At 30.3% G+C, this 20689-nt stretch overlaps 3 protein-coding genes across 7 annotated transcripts in view; 2 read left to right on the top strand and 1 right to left on the bottom strand.

Annotated features, from left to right (window-relative positions):
• Positions 1–1423, top strand: part of LOC149886531 (uncharacterized) — a 3974-nt gene extending 2551 nt beyond the window's left edge. The window contains exons 4-5 of the mRNA XM_090091299.1: positions 1–569; positions 806–1423. The exon at positions 1–569 is cut by the window's left edge and continues 392 nt beyond it. Of these exons, the coding sequence (XP_089947425.1) occupies positions 1–569; positions 806–990 (754 nt within the window). The 3' untranslated portion in view covers positions 991–1423. The remainder of the gene's footprint in view (positions 570–805) is intronic.
• Positions 1424–2424: 1001 nt separating this feature from the next.
• LOC149886530 (protein Abitram-like) lies at positions 2425–13681 on the top strand. 3 transcript variants are annotated; one of them, XM_090090149.1, is made up of 7 exons: positions 2425–2521; positions 6972–7002; positions 7138–7210; positions 8293–8335; positions 8469–8669; positions 8777–8846; positions 11145–11371. In XM_090090149.1, the coding sequence occupies exons 1-7, from the start codon at positions 2499–2501 to the stop codon at positions 11340–11342; spliced, it is 639 nt and encodes a 212-aa protein (XP_089946275.1). In that variant the 5' UTR covers positions 2425–2498; the 3' UTR covers positions 11343–11371. The 3 variants fall into 3 exon arrangements, with proteins under 3 accessions (XP_089946275.1, XP_089946274.1, XP_089946273.1); XM_090090147.1 differs by lacking the exons at positions 2425–2521; positions 6972–7002; positions 7138–7210 and adding an exon at positions 8015–8171 and having other exon boundaries at positions 11145–13681; XM_090090148.1 differs by lacking the exons at positions 8293–8335; positions 8469–8669; positions 8777–8846; positions 11145–11371 and adding an exon at positions 7379–7530.
• LOC149886529 (polypeptide N-acetylgalactosaminyltransferase 1-like) lies at positions 10814–18556 on the bottom strand. 3 transcript variants are annotated; one of them, XM_090090145.1, is made up of 10 exons: positions 17837–18556; positions 17278–17447; positions 16851–17104; positions 14355–14503; positions 13733–13850; positions 13440–13612; positions 13170–13326; positions 12986–13087; positions 11721–11864; positions 10814–11553 (listed from the first exon to the last, which is right to left on the bottom strand). In XM_090090145.1, exons 1-10 carry the CDS (start codon positions 18349–18351, stop codon positions 11419–11421), a joined length of 1917 nt encoding a protein of 638 aa, XP_089946271.1. In that variant the 5' UTR covers positions 18352–18556; the 3' UTR covers positions 10814–11418. The 3 variants fall into 3 exon arrangements, 2 of the variants coding, with proteins under 2 accessions (XP_089946271.1, XP_089946272.1); XM_090090146.1 differs by lacking the exon at positions 10814–11553 and having other exon boundaries at positions 11738–11850; positions 17837–18550; XR_016453265.1 differs by lacking the exons at positions 10814–11553; positions 11721–11864; positions 12986–13087; positions 13170–13326 and having other exon boundaries at positions 13568–13612; positions 14335–14503; positions 17837–18493.
• Between the last annotated feature and the right edge of the window lie 2133 nt (positions 18557–20689).

Genomic DNA, 20689 nt, shown 5'->3' with positions numbered 1-20689 from the left:
AGATAGCTTTAATCAAAAAAGCAAAACTGCTCTACCGTACATACGCTCATGGTTACCTGACATCCAAGTTGTGCAAGGTGAGCATGCTCATAAAGTAGTTCCTACAACAGATATGGAATTTATTGATGTTCTCGAAGGAAACAAATGGAAGCATTTAGTTGAATACATTTCTTCTCAGTATTCTGATTTAAGTTTACCATGCAAAGTTTTAGTATTTGTAAACAAAGTTGAGACAGCTATCAGTCTGCACAAGAAACTTACACTAAATAATTCTTTTGACTCTAAAATAGAGGATGACTCAAAGTTCTCTTCTTTATTTGCCTTATTTCAAGAAATATGGCATAATAAGATTTCTCTTCTTTACAGCAAGATCAACAGTCAAACAAAAGAAGAAATTTTCAGTCAGATTATGTTTTCAAACAGAGTAATTGTTATTACCACTGATGTGGTTTCACGTGGGTTTGACTTCCCAAATTTAGATCTTGTGGTTCAATATGATTTTGCTACAAATGTCATAGACATATTACATAGAGCAGGTAGAACAGCTAGAATGGGTAAAAAAGGGAGAGGTGAGGTTTAATCCACTTTAAGTTTCTTCAATTTTCATCTTTTTTGGTCCAGAGTCTCACAACTTGCATACCCAAACAATTTCTCTAAGTTATTAAAAAGTATCAATATTTTGAATCATAATTTTTAGCTTTTCTCATTGACATAATGTTTCTTTCTTTTACAAACACAGGACACACAAACACATGCACACAGAATTTCTTAAGTTTGTTTAGAATAAAATGTTTAAAACTTTTAGTTGTCAACTTTATTACTGACCAAGATAAGGAGTTATCAACAGCAGTACAAGACTTGATGTTACAGAATAAGCCTCTTGACAGCCTCTTTAGCAGACATAGAAGTTTATCTCGTAGAAAGCAGCGCTCGCTTAATCAAGAAATTGTGAACAAAGACTGTACTTTGGAGAATGGTTGTAATGGTTGAGTGTTGGCTTTCCGACCCTAACAGAACATTTCAAGGTTGAAAGAGCAAATATAAAAGAATTGTAACAAGTGCATCACAAATGTTGTTGAAGCTTAACTTTCAGTTCATGCTGAAATTTAGCTCTTTAAACGTCAGATTTAATTCTGAAAAAAATGATGACTATACATGAAAACTTTTTCAGTTTCAGGACATAAGATGTCTTATCAAAAAACTGAGATAATTTAGATCTTGGTATTTGTCAAAAATACAAGAAAAGCCACAAAAGCATTATAAAGCAAATGTTCAAATATCATGCACGGACAAATGTATGTCATTAGAATTTTGTTTTATTGTATTCTGGATAAATTTTATCTATAAGTGTATTTCAGTCAATAAATTGCTGAAGTATATTTGGAAGTTATATTATGTAAATGAATACAATTAATGCAAACAAGAATTATTTCTTTACTTGCTTTTAAAACAATTTTTATAATACCACTTAATGAGTGATAAAATGTACTATCATATATTTAAGTATTGAGGTCATAATAATAATTAGGGTGTTTCATTGTTATTTACAAAGAGGGAAGTGTTTTCAAAGACAATGCCATTAAAACAAATTCAAAAAGTTTTTTAGTTTTTAAATTGACGCAGATTATTAAAACAGCAATTTAGTTTTTTATTTCACTTGAAAATTGCAGCTAGTACATATTTAAGGACCCAGATATTTTCTGCCTCAATGACCTTTCTTTTTAAAATTTTTGAAATTTTGATTCTTAACAATAAACTGACTTTGGTATTGCACTATGAGAGAAGTTTTTAAAATAGTGCTGTGTTTGTGTTTTTAAAAAAATTTTCTGTTATGATCATGTTTTCTTTTGCATTTCCATTTTATGTTAAATGTCTTTACCAAGTTTATCTTTTAGCAAATTTTTTTTTGTTAATCATATTTGTTTGTCATGTTTATTGCACTTTTGTGTTTGCTTATTTTCTTTGAATTTTTTTCTTTGTTTTTCTTTAAGAAAACTAATGTATTGTTATGTAAACCTAGCTAATTATTTAGTTTGTATAATGATGATGGTGATGGTGGTGATGATGGTGATGATAGTGATGATGGTGATGATAGTGATGATGGTGATGATAGTGATGATGGTGATGATGGTGATGATGGTGATGATGATAAAAATAATAATAATAATTACAATTATATATATATATATATATATATATATATATATATATATATATATATATATATATATACATATATATACATATATATACATATATATACATATATGCATGTAAATATATATATTATCATATTAAACATGCAACTTTACATCAAATATAAGTTATATATAGAGTACATTATTTTGTTTTAATGATATTTTAAAGATATTTATGTATTATTCAACAGTATTTATTTAAGTTGTGCTTTATGTATCTATTTATAAATTTCATACATACATGTATCAAAGTTTTCTATTTTGTTTAGCAACAAATAATAACTAACAACATAATTAGAAATGCCGCTTCGAATTCTTGCAAAGTAAGTTTTTTTTTTTGCATGTTATTGGTTTAAAAATATATATTTAAAATGTTATTTATAATTAGAGCATCCCACCATCGGACTTGCCGGAATCTTGTACAAGATTTACAAGATTTACGATGGCGATGCTTCCGCTTATACACAAAAGTGCGTATTTGGATTTTTTTCCATTGTAAAAATATGCGACCAATGGTCAAAATAAAGTACGGTAATTAATTGGAAAAACTTTTATAGAAATAATGGAAAAATAAAAACATTGAAATTCTTACGAGGTTTCTTGAGGTACGATGCAATTCAATGATTTATCACAAGATTTCACTGTAAATACGAAGTATTTCTAATAATACAAGGTATTTGATTAAGTTTCAATGCTAATCTGTAAAAAGAGTGAATTAACCGTAAAAACCGAATTAGATTTTTGCAAATTCCCTCCACAATTTAACACTCCAACGGAAATTACAGGTATAGTGCCCTTAAAAAGACAACAAATTTAAGTTTACTTTTAAAAATTTGACAGCAGTATTTTTTTCAAAATTTTTGTATTTTTATTTTGTCTAGAATTTCTTCCTGGGGGTTAAAAGCATTATTCAATTTTATTTTTACTATTTTATTTGTACTTAAAAATTGTCTATTTTTGGCTGGGTGCCCTTAAAAAGACAATCTTATTTTTGTTGATATCTTCTTAACAATTATCTCAATCATGGAGATATTTTGTATAGTATTATCTGCTAGATATATGTATCTTATAATGTAAGGAAATCTGGAATTACTTTATTATTTTTCAAAATAATTAGAAAAATCATGTGTTTTGACCCAAATACTTCATTTCTTAGTAAGCATCAAAAACATCATTTTCTTAAATAATTTCAGTATTTTTATATTTTTTTCTTCTCTTTATATCTTAAAGTTTATTTTGACATAGTAACAATTCTTATATCTTACGATTTCAATTAACAGCTACTTATTTTAGTGCAAATAAAAAAAAAACAACTTAAAAATCCAATTATTTATGTGCTGCATTTTTACATTATAGTGCTTGTAGAGTAATTGTTTTAATAGTTTAAAATGTTTATTATCATAGATAAAAATAAAAATGAAACCAAAATTCAGCCTAAGAGTAACAACAAATGCAAATTCTATAATAAAAAAGCCAAGGAATAAATCTGAAGCAGTTGTAAATCAGTTTAACCGAGATGAAAGATACAAATAGATAAATCAAGCTGTAGAGTGGTACAAAATTGATGGATTATTCCTAACTTATTAGTTTTAACTACAGAGAATGGATCACAAGATCACAAATCCTTACTTGCATTTTATAAATTATTTGACAGACACTTAATTGCAAAAAATACTTCGCCCTGTTATTGTACTGAGCAATGGTCGCAGTTCTTGCTTCCATTATACCTTACTATGATTTCTTAGAGAAAAAGAAATACATTTATATATACAGCTATTCACAAAAGTTTAAACGATTGCAGAATTTTCAGATCTAATCTTCGGTTTTTCTTGAATTAAAATCTAACGGAAATGGATATCAAAATAATTTTTTTTCCAATTTGGTTAAAAGGTTATTTGTTAATAGAATAAAAAAAATCACACTGCTCACTCAATCAAAGAATATTTTTTGAAAAAAAAGTTCAATGTGATGCCCTGGTGCTCTAGATCACCAGATCTCAACCCAATTGAAAATATTTGGTCTTGGATCGACAATCAACTGACATACCATGAAATTCAATCAACTCAGCATTTAAAGCAACTTTTAAATGAGTACTGGCTGAAGGAACCTTGCGTGATGTGCATGAAATTAGTGGAATCAATCCATAAACGAGTTTATCTTTGCTATAAAAACAAAGGAGGACACTTTAAATATTAATTTTGCTTTTTTTTTCATTTTTTGTTCGAATTTTACAATTCGTTTAAACTTTTGTGCTTCTTATTTTTCCTATATGATTTTTTGTAATTGTTTTTTTCTAACTAAATATTAAAATTTTTATAATATGTTCAAATTCGTTTTAAAGCTAATTACTTTTTCTTTAGTAAATAAAAAAAATTAAGTCGATATCATTTTACAGTTTCTTTTTATTAAACAAAAACCAAACATACTTGATAAAAATTCTGTAATCGTTTAAACTTTTGTGAATAGCTGTATCACCTCCAGACACTACTGGGGTAACACAACTACTTGATCAAATTAACAAGGCACTTTATGAACACTATGCTAATGCAAAAGAAAATTTGCTCAATCAACATCAAACAATTAATAGAGAAGCCTTTATGTTGTCTCTTGCAAGTATGTGGGACAAGTGGGCTACACCAGAATTGATACAAAAAGCTGGTAATGTTGCATTTATGCAAAGTGATAAATTCCATCAAGCTTCTATGTTTGCCGAGGAAGCTGTTTCGCCTAACGTTACTGATATTTCAACAATTCTAAATAGCAAAATAAGTTCTCCTATATCTATGAAACGAAAAGATAGCCAAATGAATTGGAAAGAGAAAGCTTCGAACTGGAAAGAAAAATGTTTGTCATTGCAGACCATGATTACAGACTTACATGAAAAAAGCATCAATCTTAATGAAATACCAGGTCTTTTGACAATCTAAAAAATCAACTCAAAGTAAGGGTATGCACAAAGTCAACTCAAAGTAATGGTATGCACAAAGCAACTACAAGGGTAACTCAAGTCTATGGCTCCATAGAAGGTCAAGATGTGCTAAAACTCGTAGAATCTATTAACAACTCAAAAGAAAAGAAAGTGCAAGAGACAGAAAACAGAGAACAAAAAAAGAGTGAAGAAACTAAGTTTTTCTATAGATGCAAGGAAAGATGCATTTCAGACAACAGCATTTGAAAGGCTGCAAAGCTAAAACAATGTCCCATGTGTTGAATTGTTGAAAAAGTGCATCATAGATAGTAAAAGATCAATTATGATTTTACCTAAATGTTTATCAAAAAAAAGAACCACTGTAAAGAATTTATTTAGAAAAGTCTAATGATAAAGAAGACAGTACTGAAGATTTGGAATCCAATAGATTTCATTACTGAGAATCTTTTTTATTATTCATTATAAGTTAAAGTGTTTTGTTTGTTGTTTTTGAGACCTTATTCCTTCAGAAGTATAAAAAATTGGAAAAAAAGTTAAAAATATTTGGTGCCCTTAAAAAGACAAAAATATTAACATTTTAGCAGTGCTTTTTAAGCAACCAAAACTTTATGTTCCTATTAAACAAGTGAAAAACAATTACCATTCTTATAAGGGCCCTATTCATAGCCTCTTTTTAGACTCTTGTTTACGGACTTAAGTTAAATATTTTTCATTTTATGTTAAATATTAGTCATTTTATGTTAAATATTAGTCATTTTATGTTCTCAAATTTTTTTAAAAACAATCTTTTAGAACAAAGTTTTAAAAAATTTAAATTTCTGCACTATAACTTGACTTTTTTCTGAGAGTTAAATGGTCTGTTTATATTTTTGAATTTCCCAACTTTTGTTTAATGCTTTTCAAGATAAGTTATAGGCAATTTAATTTTTTTTGTCTTTTTAAGTGCACTGTCTTTTTAAGGGCACTATACCTGTAATTAGAAATTAATTTCCAAAGGAGAGAAAACTAGTAAAGCTGTAAAAGCTGTAATTTGATTAAAGTTTTTATATTTAGTTCCTAGAAACCTATTAGGGATGGCACTTTTACTTACTTTGATATTAAAAAGTTACTTTTAAACAAATCTTACTTTACATAACTTAGGTTAAATTATTAAGTATATTTACATTTAAAAGTAATTCATTTTTTAAAAAGTAGCATAGTAAAATAATATATTACATGTAAAAATTACTTACATAAAGTTAATTTTAAAAATGCGTAACTTTTACTTGTTAAAGTAATTTATTATTACTAGTAAAAGTAGTTAACATAAAAATGTTATTTACTTTTTCTTTGTCCATGTAAATTAATGTAAAAGTAAGTCATGTGAAAGTAATTTACTTTAAAAAGTAATTGAGATTTAGATGGTTTGCAAAATGTAAATAAAATGTAAAAAAAAAAAAGGTTTAATCTTTTTATTTTCCGATATTTTACGATGGCTTGTGGTGGCTTGCAAAACTTTGCTGTAATTTTGCGAAAACCTCGTAATTATAGATAAATACATTGCAAATATCACAATAATACTAGTTTACACTGTAAATACGATTTATTGTAAAATTATGTGAAAATATCGTACGATGATGCGTAAATCTTGAAATATATCGGAGAGTGTGTGAAATTCTCTGCATCAGCCTCGGACTACATCGCACCTCCAAAGTGATACCATTCCTCACCATTGTATAACATCGGAGTCACCTTTATAAACTATTTCTCACATCTGAATTTACGCATTTATGCAATTTCTGATGGCGGGATGCTCTATTTATAATTAGCAAATGCAAGATGCAATTTTTTGCATTTTTTTTTAGGTATTTGGCAAGTGAAAACTTAGTTAATCAGGTTTGATGATTTTTTAATTTATATTTATTTTAGATTATTTTAGAGTGTGCTGCATATTTATCATTTTACAATTTCTTTGATCCCTTTATGCTTATGGTTGTATATTTTTACTTTCAAAATAATTTCAAAATTTAGCTAGCAAACACATTTGTAATGCGGCGATTGGCACAAATAACTCATTCAGCTGCTATACGAGCTTCGTATATGGGTTAGCTATACACATGTGTTATGTAATTGTGTCCTATAAAAGATTTTTTTTTTATTCTTTCACTTTGTCATTTTATCAATTTACTAGTTTTATAAATGTAAATATTTTATTATGTTTTATTTTTCACTTCATTTTAGTTTAAAATAGTATCTTTTCAATAAATTATAGGTCGAAAATCACTGGAAAAACTTTCAGAACCGTTAGATGGAAGTGGGCGTGCCAACGAGCCTCATTTACTACGCATCATCAGAAGATTTGCTCTCAATATTCGTAATGAGCTTGACAAGCAACTTCCTAAAAAATGATACAACAGTTGTTTACTTTTTCCTTCTTTAACTATGAGTATAATTAATTTAATTATGAGTATAATTAATTTATTACTATTCTTACCTACACTCATGAAAATCAGTCGTTATGGTAACCAATAAATAGTTTTTGATTACTTGTTATGTAGTTAATAGTCATTTTCAGAATGCTAACAATGGGAGTCTTGATCATAATACGAGCTATGATGTTATTTGAACTTTGTAATGCGACACTAAACAATAAATTCTAATTTTTATTTACCTAATTTTATTTCCTACTGCATTTTTTTTGTGATGGCTTTTTCAATTTAACATCTTGTCAGATGATAAATGTAAAAAGTTTTCTTGCTAAAAGTTATTTTTCATTGTGAGAGACTAACCACACTAATTGACCTGTTGTTTTTTGTATGTTTTATTTATTTTTAATGTGTAAAAAGAAACTGATATAAGATATTATAATTGTGTCTATTCCTTTATTTAACTTTTATTCTTTGTAAATTTTATTGTATTAAGTTTTTATTTATGAAAAGCTGTGCAGTTTGTATTAAGATATCAATCTAAATAATTATAAAAGCTAAGTATTTCAATGTAACTTATGGAAAATAAAAGTTATCCATCCTTTGTTGATCGATACTTCACAAAGTATTATTACCGTGGTAAGATTTCTACATTTTTATTTATATGGCATTTAAAATGTATGCAAAATATGAGGCCCAAATATCTGACTTTATGATATCCAACTATAAAGTTTTCTGCTCATATTTGATTTTATTTTAGACAATGATAATGGACACACTTGCATCCTCAGTCACTCAAATAGGTATGTTGTAATATTTATTCAATTTTTTTTTAACAGTCAAGAAACCTTATAGATCCTTTTTTTTTTTTTGCTCTCTAAAACTTTCTTCCACTTAATAAATGTAATGCTTTAGTAAAAAAAATTTTTAATTTAGAATTTGCATTGTCACATTAGCACCTGATCATAAGGTATTATCAGATGGTCCCATACAGTCCATCAGCTACAACATGGGAAATCGTGATTACAAAGGCAACAATGCAAAAGGAAAGAAGAAAAAAAATGCATTTAAAGTAACTTTTAACACTCCTATTTGCAAAATAATGTCAGCCAGTGGAGTTGAATACAAGATTAAATGGTGCGTGTGGTTGTACAATTCTTGCTTCTTGTTTTATTTTCATTTCCGGAATTTAACTTTTATTTCTATTTAATAGAAAAATTGATTTCTGTTTATGATGCTTTAAGTGGTGTTGTTGGTCGCATGATGGAGATTAATGACAACCTGCTAAAAGATATCTCTCTTTTAAATAGAAAGGTAATTTAGAGAATTTATATTTAAAGACGCTGGTTCTTTTTAAATATTTTCATTCATTTTATAACAAAATCACTATTTTACTAAATCATTAAGGTTGATTCAAAATATCTAATATTATTGATATGTGTATATCAAAATTGATTCACATTATCTAATACTATTGATATGTGTGTGTGTGTGTGTGTGTGTGTGTGTGTGTGTGTGTGTGTGTGTGTGTGTGTGTGTGTGTGTGTGTGTGTGTGTGTGTGTGTGTGTGTGTGTGTGTGTGTGTGTGTGTGTGTGTGTACAGGGTAGCACAAAAGTTTCTGCACACCTGGGTCTTGAAATAAAAATTTTTTCAGATGCAATCCAATTTATACTACTTTCATGATCATAGTAAAACAAAGTCTTGAGTATGTTGATAACCTGTATGATCGCCATTATTTGCTAAGAAGTCCAAATTTCTACGACAAAAATTTTCATACAAGTTTTGGATATACTGAGCAAGTGTGTTTTCCCATTCATTTTTAGTCCTTTATTCAAACTCTAAGTTCTTTGTATACCTTTGTATACCTTATATACCTTTAAATAAAACCAGCAATTTTTCAGAGGATTTAGGTCTGGAGTTTTTCCTGGCTGATCTATCCAAACATTTATGAGGTACTCATTAACCCATGCAGTTTACATCATAGTGTAAACAAGTCACTTGTCATCAGTCATTACTATCTCCATTCACCAAGCATAACATCTAGATGTTTTTAGCATCCGGAACACATTTTGATATGTCTGTGGCAAGTTTATCAAAACAGAGGGGAAAACAGAGCTATGAGATTTTTATTGAAGAAGAATACAAGAATGTTAAGATCTTGTTAAATGCCTTGAAATATGAAGAGTACTGTCGGGAAGTTGTTGGAGACTCCAAAATGGTCACTTTGCTGATGGGTCTCCAAGGCGGCTTTACCAAGTATCCTTGTTATCTTTGTCTTTGGGACAGCAGGGATACAGAGGTATACTACCTCAATCAGGAATGGCTTCATCGGATAGAGTTTAATTTGGGGAACAATAATGTCAAATGGAAGCTATTGTTGGACCCCATTAATGTACTGTTTCCTCCATTCCACTTAAAACTAGTCCTTATAAAACAATTTGTCAGAGCTCTTGATGAGGAGTCCCCAGCGTTTAAGTATCTCCAAGATTTCTTCCCTAAGCTGTCTGCAGCAAAAATTAACGCCTGTGTCTTTATTGGTCCACAAAACTATGTGAAACTTTTAGAGACCTTGGTGACGAACTACGGCAAGATGGGTTGCAGGATGCCTCTCAAAGTCCATTTCCTTAACGCTCATCTTGATAAATTTAAAGAGGAGGAGCAAGGTAAGCGCTTCCACCAGGATATATATTGAACTTTGAACTCTGCTACCAAGGGACTATATTTGGGGGCTGGTTCATTAAAGTAATCTACAATATAAGCGTAAATCTAGAAAAACTACTCATTTCTAATGTTTTTATTGCTTGTGTAATTCTAGAATAAATAAATGCTACTATTGCATCACATGTCATTTTGTATCTACTTTGTGTATATTAAACTTTAAATTTGCCACTTTTTCCTTCGATAATAGGTAAATTTCATAAATAATTATCCTGGACACAAAAGCAAAATTAGAAATGAATACAAGTATTTTTTCATGTTTTCCAGACATAAGGAAATAGAAAATAACAATTTCAACTCAAATGCAAAACCTTTGTTACACTGTAATCACTGTTGACAGAGACGTTTTCATTAATGAAATGAAGCTGAGTTTTTTATTGTATAGAAACTTTTGCGCCACCCTTTATATCGAAATTTATTTTTCCTTTAGTGTGTTCTCACTAACATCTAACGTTTAGGTTTTATAATGATGATGATGATGAGGAGGAGGAGGAGGAGGAGGATATTTTATGAATAATACGGACGAAGTAGTTAGTCATCTTACAATAACGCAAATAAATTATTCCTCTCAATTTATTTATTTTTCTAAACTACTCGATGGTAATAGTAAAAATTTACATATTAATGTACAGTTATAGGTAATTTTTATACAATATGTTCGCAATAAATTCGTTTTCTGATATAAAACCAATATGAATGTAAGAATGCCGCATTATAAATGTATAAATGAAAATGTTGCACTTTTTAATGACAAAACCGATATTGTTATAAATGATCTTTTTTAAAAAGCCCATTTGAGGTAAAGTTCATCAAGTGTTGTACGACGGACGTCGTATTTTTTATCATATATATCGGTGTCGTACGTTGTAAAGTGTGTTGATTTTTCTTTTCAGCCAGAAACTGACGGTTACATTTGCATTTTGCTTCATAAATTCTGTTCTTCAAAGGAGCTGTGTTCGGGTCTACTCAACCAACAGCAATACTTTGACTCTGTGAATTCGTTGCAAAAAATTCTTCCAGACGATCGAAAAAGAGAACACGAGAACGATTGCAACACTACTTCAAAGCGTTTATGTGTTGATTATTCATAAAAAAATTTCGTTTTTATCTTCATAGAAAAGTTCTTCCTTTTTTTTTTTTTTTTGTATTGCTGTTAACTTGGTTTTTCTACCAGCTCATTTTACCATAACTTCCAAAACTCCAAACTTGATTAATATTGTTCTTGTCGCATTCTTGAACCGTAAGATAATCGTCGTTAAGTAATGCTAAGCACTTTGTGGAGATGACATGCTGGATACGCCCCTAAATAAATAAATGAATGGCGTTAAGTGTTTTTATTTCAATCCTGAATTTAACTATCTTTTTGCTGCCTTTAAAAAAATCTATGGAATGTCAGGAAAACCATATCAAGTTAAAATAGACGGACGTGTCGGGGCATTTTTTTTAAATTTAAACCTTACTATACATACATCTTTAGTGTGTTTCCATTCTTGATTTCCTCCCAACCCGTGGCAATTCCACATATCCACTTTATTTTGTTCGTTTTCCAAAGAAAAATCGAGACAACTTTCGTCATTATGTATCAGCTCTCCTCGTTTACTCAATACAAAAAACTAAAAGTAATTATTCCGCCAAGTGAACTTTAATTTCTTAAAATCATTACGGAGAACTACGAAACAATCAGCATTAAATATTTGAAGCAATAAATAGATTACACCACACAACAAAGTTTTTGCTTCTTAAACACTGTTTGGTGTTTCTTATAGTTTTTTGGATGCTGATCACAAATATCACATCAAAATTTACGTATGACGTACCGTTTAAGAGAAATCTCTTATCGTAATTTTTTGCTTAAATCTAAGTTAGTTCCAGAACAAAAAAATGTTGCACAAGAACCGCTTGTCGAGGCAACAAAGATATTCCTGGCTCCTCTACATATAAAACTGGGACTCGTGAAGAATTTTGTGACAGCACTGAACAAGGAAAGCGAAGGTTTTTGCTATTTAAGACCGATGTTTCCAAGAATAAGTGACGCGAAGATCAAAGAAGGCATTTTTGTTGGTTCCCAAATCAGACATGTTATAAGTGAAAAGCGGTTTGAGGAGGTAGCCAGGAAAAAAATTACTGGAAAGCCTTCAAAGGCATTGTTGACAATTTTCTGGGCTATTGCAGAGCGCCAAATTACGTTGAAGTCGTAGAAAAACTTCTCCGCGCATACCAGAAAATGAAGTGCAACATGTCACTCAAGGTTCCTTTCGTTTACTTACTTCTTTCCCGAGAACCTTGGTGCTGTCAGTGACAAACACGGTAAGCGGTTTCATTAGGATATTGCTACGACGAAGAAGCTATACCAGGGCAACTGGAATCCCTAAATGCTTGCTGACTACTGTTGGACACTGCAATGTGATGCACCAGAAGTTGAACAAAAGAAAATCACGAGCAAATCATTTTTAATTCTGTTGAACTTAATGGCTCATGCGGAACATAAACGTGATTAAATAGGTAAACATATGTTTATTTCTTAGAGTTCCTGCGTGATGCCGTAAAACAAAAACTATACTTGTGCATACCTTATAGGTACCTGTCACAATCACCTAAAACTCCTCAGAAAACAAGACTTTTAAAGAAGTTTGTTGTGCAGTGTTATTCAATAAATAGATTAATTTTCAATAGAAAACTTTTCTCCGGTAAATGCTTTAAAAATAAAATACTTTAAAAAACGAAAACCATTTACCTGGTTTCCACCGAGACCGTGACACGGGAAGACTTTAATCTGCGCTCTATTTCCTTTATTACCCATTGAGTCAAGGCACATGCCACTGGCGTTGTTGCGAACCTTGAGATAAAAATAATCTTTAAAAATATTAAAACTATTTTATAAAATCCTTATTTCGGTGTTTTTAACTAACTTTAGGTACCTCTCCGTGAGCCGGCGGATTCGGATCTGCGCCAATCATGTCTGGAATAATGTTATCTATGTACCACTTGAAGGATTTACACCCCAACTTATTCCGTAGTTTGATTCGTTCACTGATATCTCCGTAGCTTACCAACCTGTCTTCCGAAGGTTTTCGTCTAACAAATCAATGTTAAAGTAAGCATTGATAAAGTTACATATGCTGCGAGATAGAACGCGCGAACTTTACGCAATACAGAAGAATTGTTTATAGCTTCTTAATTATGATAACCTGTAGTACAGTTCTTTATAATCATCCATCCACACCTCAGCCAATCGGTTGAAGTTTTTTGCTAATGTCTTAGAAACTCCGTTGGGAAAAGTGTACGGAGAATTTTCTTTTCGAAAGATATGTCCGACCCTCGAGCAAGGAATAATTTCAAGATTTCCGCCGCACATCCAAATCTAAAATTTATTTTTGGAAATGAGAATCTTTATTTTTTTCCATAGCCACAGAAATTAACCAAGTAAAAAGAATGTCAGAACGTGTATCTTAAAGTAACTGTTTTTATTTTAAAAAAATACCCGAAATGACATTTCTAAATTTTCTCCTCCCCATATTTCCATTTGGTTATCGTAACTTCCAATTTCGTAAAAATATGTCTTTTCAATCGCGAAAAGCCCCCCTGCCATTGTTGGAGACCTATTTTGTAAGAGAACATTGAACAAGAGACCTGTTTAGTGAGAGAATTTCATCTCTAAACAAATTTTTATTAGTAAAAGAATCACACCAAACTCTTAAAAATATTTTAAAATTAATTACATTTTAAAAATACATAATATGGAATTTAGTTAACTAATAATTTTATATAATTACTTATAAAATTATGGTTTTTATAATTATGTAAACAATTTATAGTAACTTATAAATTTATTTAACAATTTATAGTAACTTATAAATTCTAATTAAAATAAATTATTATTAAATTAAATTAAAATTAAAATATTCTAATAAGATTAATTTATGAGTAGCAAATAAATGAAAATTACAACCAACGTTACTGGGTAAAACCTAAAACCAAACTCCCATGATCTCATAATCCCACGGTCCCATAACCTCATAATCCTACGGTGAATCACTATTAAGCTAAAGAAAAAGTTACAAATCTCTAAACACGATAACTTACTTAGCCATCCTATGCCTTACTTTAAAGGTTGAGTTCCATCAGCCCTCAGACGTTTTTCTTCTTCCGTTATCTCTTTCCAATTGAAAAACAAATCCCAAGTGAAACCTCCGACCTGAGTAATGCGATCCAACTCTGTCTTTTTGTAAGATAGATCCACAGCATCTATAACCTAGATAAAAAGGATTGCCTCATACTTCAGAAATATTATGGATGATATCTATTTTACTTATTGAAATACTCAACTTTTGTATTTTGTGTTGCGTTGAAAAAAAAAAAGGGGTGTTATTAAAAATAACCCTTGGATATCTTAATAGATAATATGGTTACAATGCCAGAATAACCCATAGTAACCCAGTAACCTAGGACCCACGAACATTAGGCGTACTAAACTTCACCTCCTCTAGTGGTCAAAAACGGCTCGTACGCAAGCTTGGAAAAAAATTTTTTTTTTTTTGAGATAGCAAATTTTGGATTTTTTTTTTTACAAAATCTGAAAGATCAATTGGTCAAGTTTCATAATTTATACAGATTTGTTCATAATTTCTAATAAATCAATAAAAAATTATGTTTACACCGAACGTTTTTATGTTTACACCGAACGTTTTTATGTTTACACCGAACGTTTTTATGTTTATACCGAACGTTTTTGCAAATTTAACACTCTTAATGATAATAGATTTTTTAAATTAATGAATGATTGAGTGAATAGTTATCCATAATAAAAAGCTATTAAAAGGTGTCAACGTTCATTATGACCAAATATATTTAAAAGATAATATATTTTAAAATATATTAATTAAAAATAATTTAAAAGATAACAAATAATTTAAAAGATAACAAATATATTTAAAAGAAAAGATTTTAAAATTTCGGGAAGTAAAATTGCTTTTTGGGGAATTTTTTTTGTTTTTTAATATTTTAGTCTCTTTAGAATTTAAAATTTTACATTACAACTTAACAATTAATCTACGAAGTTCCAAACCATCTCTTTGGTTTGTCTTGTTATAGATATCTATGCGTGAAAAAAAAATGCAAGTTTGATACCTTGCAATCACAAAGAACAAAGAAAAAAAGTTCACAAAATGATGTAATCTGCCTCTAGTTAGCCTTCATGTCGCCAGGGTGAGGTAAATTTATCAATTTTCTATTTAAAACCAAGTCAAAAGTTCATCTTTTAAATCATTTTTTAAATGAACTTGATCAATTTTGAATTACTCTGATTTCTTTTGAAATCAATTTCTTCAAAATCAAACTCATCCTTGGTATAAAGATCTGACAGTCAAATTCGATCCTATCAAATTTTTTTGAATTTCGGTCTGTCGCATTTGACCGTTTTTGAAGATGAAATGACATTATTTTAAGATTTATATTTATTGTGGGTATTATACAACATATTTGCAATAGTCCATATCAACTTCATTATTTGTAAATACTTTGTAAGGACTTTTAATTTAAGAAATAATTTTTTCGAATCTTTTTAATTCAGACCCTTATAAATAAGTAGTCATGGAATACATTTTGTTCATTCAGTTTTTTCCCATTTTTAGTTAATGACGTTCATTACAAAATTAAAAGTATTTTTACATTAGAAGAAATAGATTCCAGCGAGACCATCATCTATATAAAAAAATTTCAAATTAAAAAAAAATTACAAATTTTCAATTTTGTTCAGTAAGGATTATGAATGTTAGTTTATCGCTCTTGCATTTTAAACAAAACAATTCTGCCATGTTTTTTTGTTGTTGTTGCTGTTGATATGATATGTATATTAGGTTGGAGTAACACCAGACTTTTGTTAATTAAATTTTGTAAAAGTATAAATGCTAAAATAAATTTTTTTTATAATTACAGAAGCAAGCGCAGAAAGTGAGTATTTCTAGTAGTTTTCAAGTTTATCAAACCGAATGGGGGGGGGGGGGGGTCGGCAATAAGAGAAAATACTGAACTGTTACAATCACACTACAATCAAGACTATTTGGGTAAATGCTAGAAATGCCAGAAATAGATTCATTTTGGCCATCAAATGTGACGAGTTACCACTGCTCATAGTAAGAAAGATCTTAAAAAAAGGAACGTTAGGAGATTTACAAGGTAAGTATTACTCCGTGGTAGTGGATTCTTCACCAGATAGAAGTCGTATTGATCAGATAACTTTTACAATGAGGTATCCGAATTTATAATTTGCAACCCAATTAAAAAATGTAGAGAGAAAACCTTAATGCAAATATGAAAGAACAGTTGTAGTGTTTTATAATGCAAGAAAAAATCCATAGCCTGGAAATATTTAGCCATAGCCTGGAAGTATTTAATTTTTAAGAGTTAAACAACAAATACGCAGTTGCAACCGCGTCACTGGATTGATTGAAGACTTTGACACGTGACATAGCAAAAAATGAATGTGGACAATTACTGACACCGAAAACTAATGATTGATTAACAACAACAACAACAACAACAACAACAACAACAACAACAACAACAACAACAACAACAACAAATGTTAAATGAAATGCTACCTCTATAACAGGGCACACAACATGTCGTCTATCTTCTTTTATTCTTGTCAGTAGAGGTTCTACCCATCCCTCAGTCACCTCGCAATGTGAATCCAAAAACGTTAAAACAACACCCGATGTAAGTTCTGCACCTTTTAAACGAGATCTCACTAAACCTTGTCGTTTAGCGTTGCGGTAAAGTACAACAATTTCTTTACCAAGTTTCCGGTTGAGCTCGGCAACGTAATCACGCAATGGTTTCTTCAAACTTTCTCCTTAAAATGTAAAGATTAAGCTTATTTTTTAATGCAAAAAAATAAATGATAACTTATAGATAAAAAAAGATATCATTTGATTGACTTGATCACATCACAGCGCACTTTCAAAATTAAATTACATATGAAATAATATTTAAGAAAAAGCGTTAATACAAGTAAAAAAAGTTTACCAACACTTGCGTCATCAACAAGAACAATATTGGATAAAATGTTGTCTGGCGTTTCATTAATCACACTGTGTACAGTTCGTAGCAGTGCGCTAATCGCTTCGTTATGAAAGCAAATAATAACGCTGGTGGTAGGCAGGTCAATAGGATATTTATGATGTTTGTTACTGCAACTATTTAAGAAAAAAATTGTGTATTACGTGATAACATATTATGTGATAAAAATGGCTGATTTTCAAAGAATGATAAGTTTTTAACATTTTCTTTCGACCAGGGTTTACGCATACAGTGGGGTTCAAATTACACATACATACATACATCACGCACAAAGTCCTTTTTTGCAAGAGCCTTTAAGTTTTTTTTTAAAATTGTAAGCAATTTGTGATGCAAACAAATATGTTTTTTAAATGACAGAAAAGGTTTTACATTTAATTATTACCTATATATGGGAATAATTTACCAAGATGTCAGTTAATTATATCTATAAACGGTGTAAGGTAATTATAATGGTCGTTTTTTAAAAAACAAATCCTGTTTTCTTATTATTAAAAACGTCACTTACAGATCTCCTTTCACGTTACCTAATCGACGATTTAGAGATATATGATCGCTGAGCAGAGAATCAAACGAATGGTTTTTGAATAACTGATTTGATTGGTCTTTCAAATTTTCCGGCAAAAAAGCGGGCAATCCTTCTGCTCCTAAAAGAGGATTAATCAAATTTGGGTAAAGTTCGATTCCTAAATGACCTAATCTGGTTTTACGGATTCTTGCTCTTTCTTTCTCCGTCTCATTTAATAAAATCTTTTTCATTATTGGCAACTCTTTGAACTTTTTAGGAGGGACGAACGTGAAGATTTTTTCCTCGCTATTCCGTTTGATGACAAACACGTCAATACCCACAGTGGGAGCTTGTTTATGAAGAAAAAACAATAAGTCGAGCGATATCCAAAATACGCTAGTTAGGACTAAAGCGAGGAAAATTTTCTTCTGTGTTAAAGCATGAGCTAAAGGTCTGGACGAATTTGCTGAAGTTCGCATCCAATTTCTTTGAAATCTTTTGCATTCGGTTTTCATTTTTTCCCTTTTTTAAGCATTCTTTAATTCATTGTCAAACTTTTTGATTAAAAAACCTCAAAACCACAAAATATAGTCTCAAGAGTACTTTTAGTAATAGGAGACCTCTGACCAATGGTTAAAAAAATAAGAAATACTAATGCAATTTTTATTCACATGCCAAAGCGTATAATTTCGATACAAACCCAAAAAATTTAACGAAAGTGATCAGTGATCTTATCTTCTGCATACTTATGTGCCGAACGATCGTCGTACTCATTGCGTTAGATTTAGAAACGTCGAAGTTTTGCCTGCTAAGAATTTTGATTGCGGCGTAAAGATTTCCTCAGTTACAAAAAAATCTGCTGTGAAGAACTTTAAAAAAAGTTATATAATTATATGAGCTTTAAATGTTATAAATAATGTACCAAAGATTTCTTATCATGTAAAAAGATATTTATCTTCGTTTTCGAGCTATCCAATCTTGTTTGACCTTGTTTCACATGGGCACTTTTTAATAAACCTCGTTTATGACACCTCTTTTCAAATTTAAGTATGAAAGTATCAGAATAAAAATCCATCGATCGCCAGATATAAGTAAATATACAGTGCCATTCTAAAGTTGTAACACAGATAAGACATTGGTCAAAACTTCTTTGAGCTTTCCCAAAGATTTCAGTCAGCGGAATTAAAAGTATGTGTCCCTGATTACAAAAACTAAATAATTGAAATCGAACTATTTCGTCACGGAAAAAAAACACCTTATTTTTCTATACTTAGGAATGAATTTTCAATATGCATATTTAAAACAAAAAAAAAACAAACAAACAAGTATTTTAAGATTTTACAACAGTCAGATAACGAATATCATTTGTTTGCTTTTGTAATAACCAAGATTTGTTGCATCTTAAATAAATACTCTTATGATAACCTTGCTTCTTGAAGATTTAAAGATTATTTGAACGTAGTAGAAATAAAATTTAAAACAAGGTTGTAGTTTTTGATACCTGCAGAATCCAAGTTGTTTTAAAATTCAACATTTTAAATTTAAAGCTCATATTCTTTCGATAATATTACTTAAAATAAATTTTCAGGTACACGTTCTTGAACAAATCATCTTATAAGTGCTTGGTATTTTAGCCATACTTTCAATTTGTTGTAGTCATATTTGCAAATGTAGGCATATTCTCAACTGCCTTCTGTATTCTGGATTTGAACAAAAACCGCCTGAATCTTTGCCAGTAAACAAAATGAAATGAATCTTTGCCAGTACTGAAACTGTGAAGAAATGATTCTGTTGCCTGTTCGCTGAAGATTCCGAGTGCTCGGTTCTTGATTTGGACAAAGTCTTTGATGTTTTAGAAAACAGTATGAGCCTTTGGTGTTTTACTTACATTTGTCAGTGAGAAGTATGAATTCTTGAACTGGTCAATTTTTACATAATGGTTGTTAAAGCAAGCTGTTACAACAGCATCTAACTTTCTTAATGTGGCAATCGCAAATGCACAGTTTTTCTCTGCAGTCTTTAAAGGGTATCAACAGTTAAAGACTGGCAGAGTAAAACAACATCAAATGTCAACCATCATGTAATGGTTGACTTTTGATGTGAAGATATTTTGGCCAATCTTTAAGTTTAGACCATGTTTCCTTCAGTGTTTTTGTGGAGATTGTTAGTAACCGCAAAAAAAATGTGTAGCTCATTGGAGGAATTACTTCCAAAACAAATGAGGTGTCTTTGACTGGGAATAGGGGCTCATGAATGACATTCATCGATGATTTTGCTTGTTTGAACTCACCACATGCAGCCTTGAACTTTTCAAAGTATCCATAAATAGATCCAAAAGTTCGAAGTTGCCCTTTTCTTAAAAGAGTCTTAAAGTCACCACCACAGTATGTACAAGGGTGGGAGCTTCCATGAGACAGAAGATGCAATTTGTTCACCAACTTGTTGGTCTTTTAAAGCAAGTTTTTTTCAAATTGTAATGGAAGGTGAATTGGCAGCATCGATGGAAGAGATGTTCCGACTGTCTTCCAATGTTTGCTAGGCAGTCTGAACATCTATTCTCAGTTTTTGTTTGTACTGCATGCTGTGAAATGTCTAATATATGTCTTTCATTTAGTTTAAGCTTTCCAATCTAGCAGATGAGGCAGTTGCAAGATTGACCTCTAGTGAAAGGTCGGGTAGATATTGTTTCAAACTTGTTGAATGTAGGTAGTTAAACTCTTTCACAACTTTTTTTCGAAGTTCAACTCTTCAAGTCTCAACACTTCAAGTTCAACTCTGCAAGTTTCACAAATTCCATGAAGAGCTCAAGAGCCAGAAAAGTCAAGTTCCGTTTCAAAAATTTTTTGTGATTTT

The sequence above is a fragment of the Hydra viridissima genome, unplaced genomic scaffold (assembly GCF_058129835.1).
Source record: "Hydra viridissima isolate aposymbiotic clone 2 unplaced genomic scaffold, HvirCarnegie_v1 scaffold_6, whole genome shotgun sequence".
NCBI classification, from domain to species: domain Eukaryota; kingdom Metazoa; phylum Cnidaria; class Hydrozoa; order Anthoathecata; family Hydridae; genus Hydra; species Hydra viridissima.
Note: the sequence above shows the minus strand (reverse complement) of the source record. Positions and strands in the feature narration are given on the sequence as shown.

Excerpts from the sequence above, each read along its gene's own strand:
- LOC149886530 (XM_090090149.1), top strand. The coding sequence starts at position 2,499 with ATGCCGCTTCGAATTCTTGCAAA. Across the intron at positions 2,522-6,971 it reads CCGCTTCGAATTCTTGCAAA|GTATTTGGCAAGTGAAAACT; the intron begins GTAAGTTTTTTT and ends ATTTTTTTTTAG. Across the intron at positions 8,336-8,468 it reads ATCCTCAGTCACTCAAATAG|AATTTGCATTGTCACATTAG; the intron begins GTATGTTGTAAT and ends TTTTTAATTTAG.
- LOC149886529 (XM_090090145.1), bottom strand. The coding sequence starts at position 18,351 with ATGAAAACCGAATGCAAAAGATTTCAAAGAAATTGGATGCGAACTTCA. Across the intron at positions 13,088-13,169 it reads ATCCGCCGGCTCACGGAGAG|GTTCGCAACAACGCCAGTGG; the intron begins GTACCTAAAGTT and ends TTTTATCTCAAG. Across the intron at positions 11,554-11,720 it reads AATGGAAACACACTAAAGAT|GGGCGTATCCAGCATGTCAT; the intron begins GTATGTATAGTA and ends TTATTTATTTAG.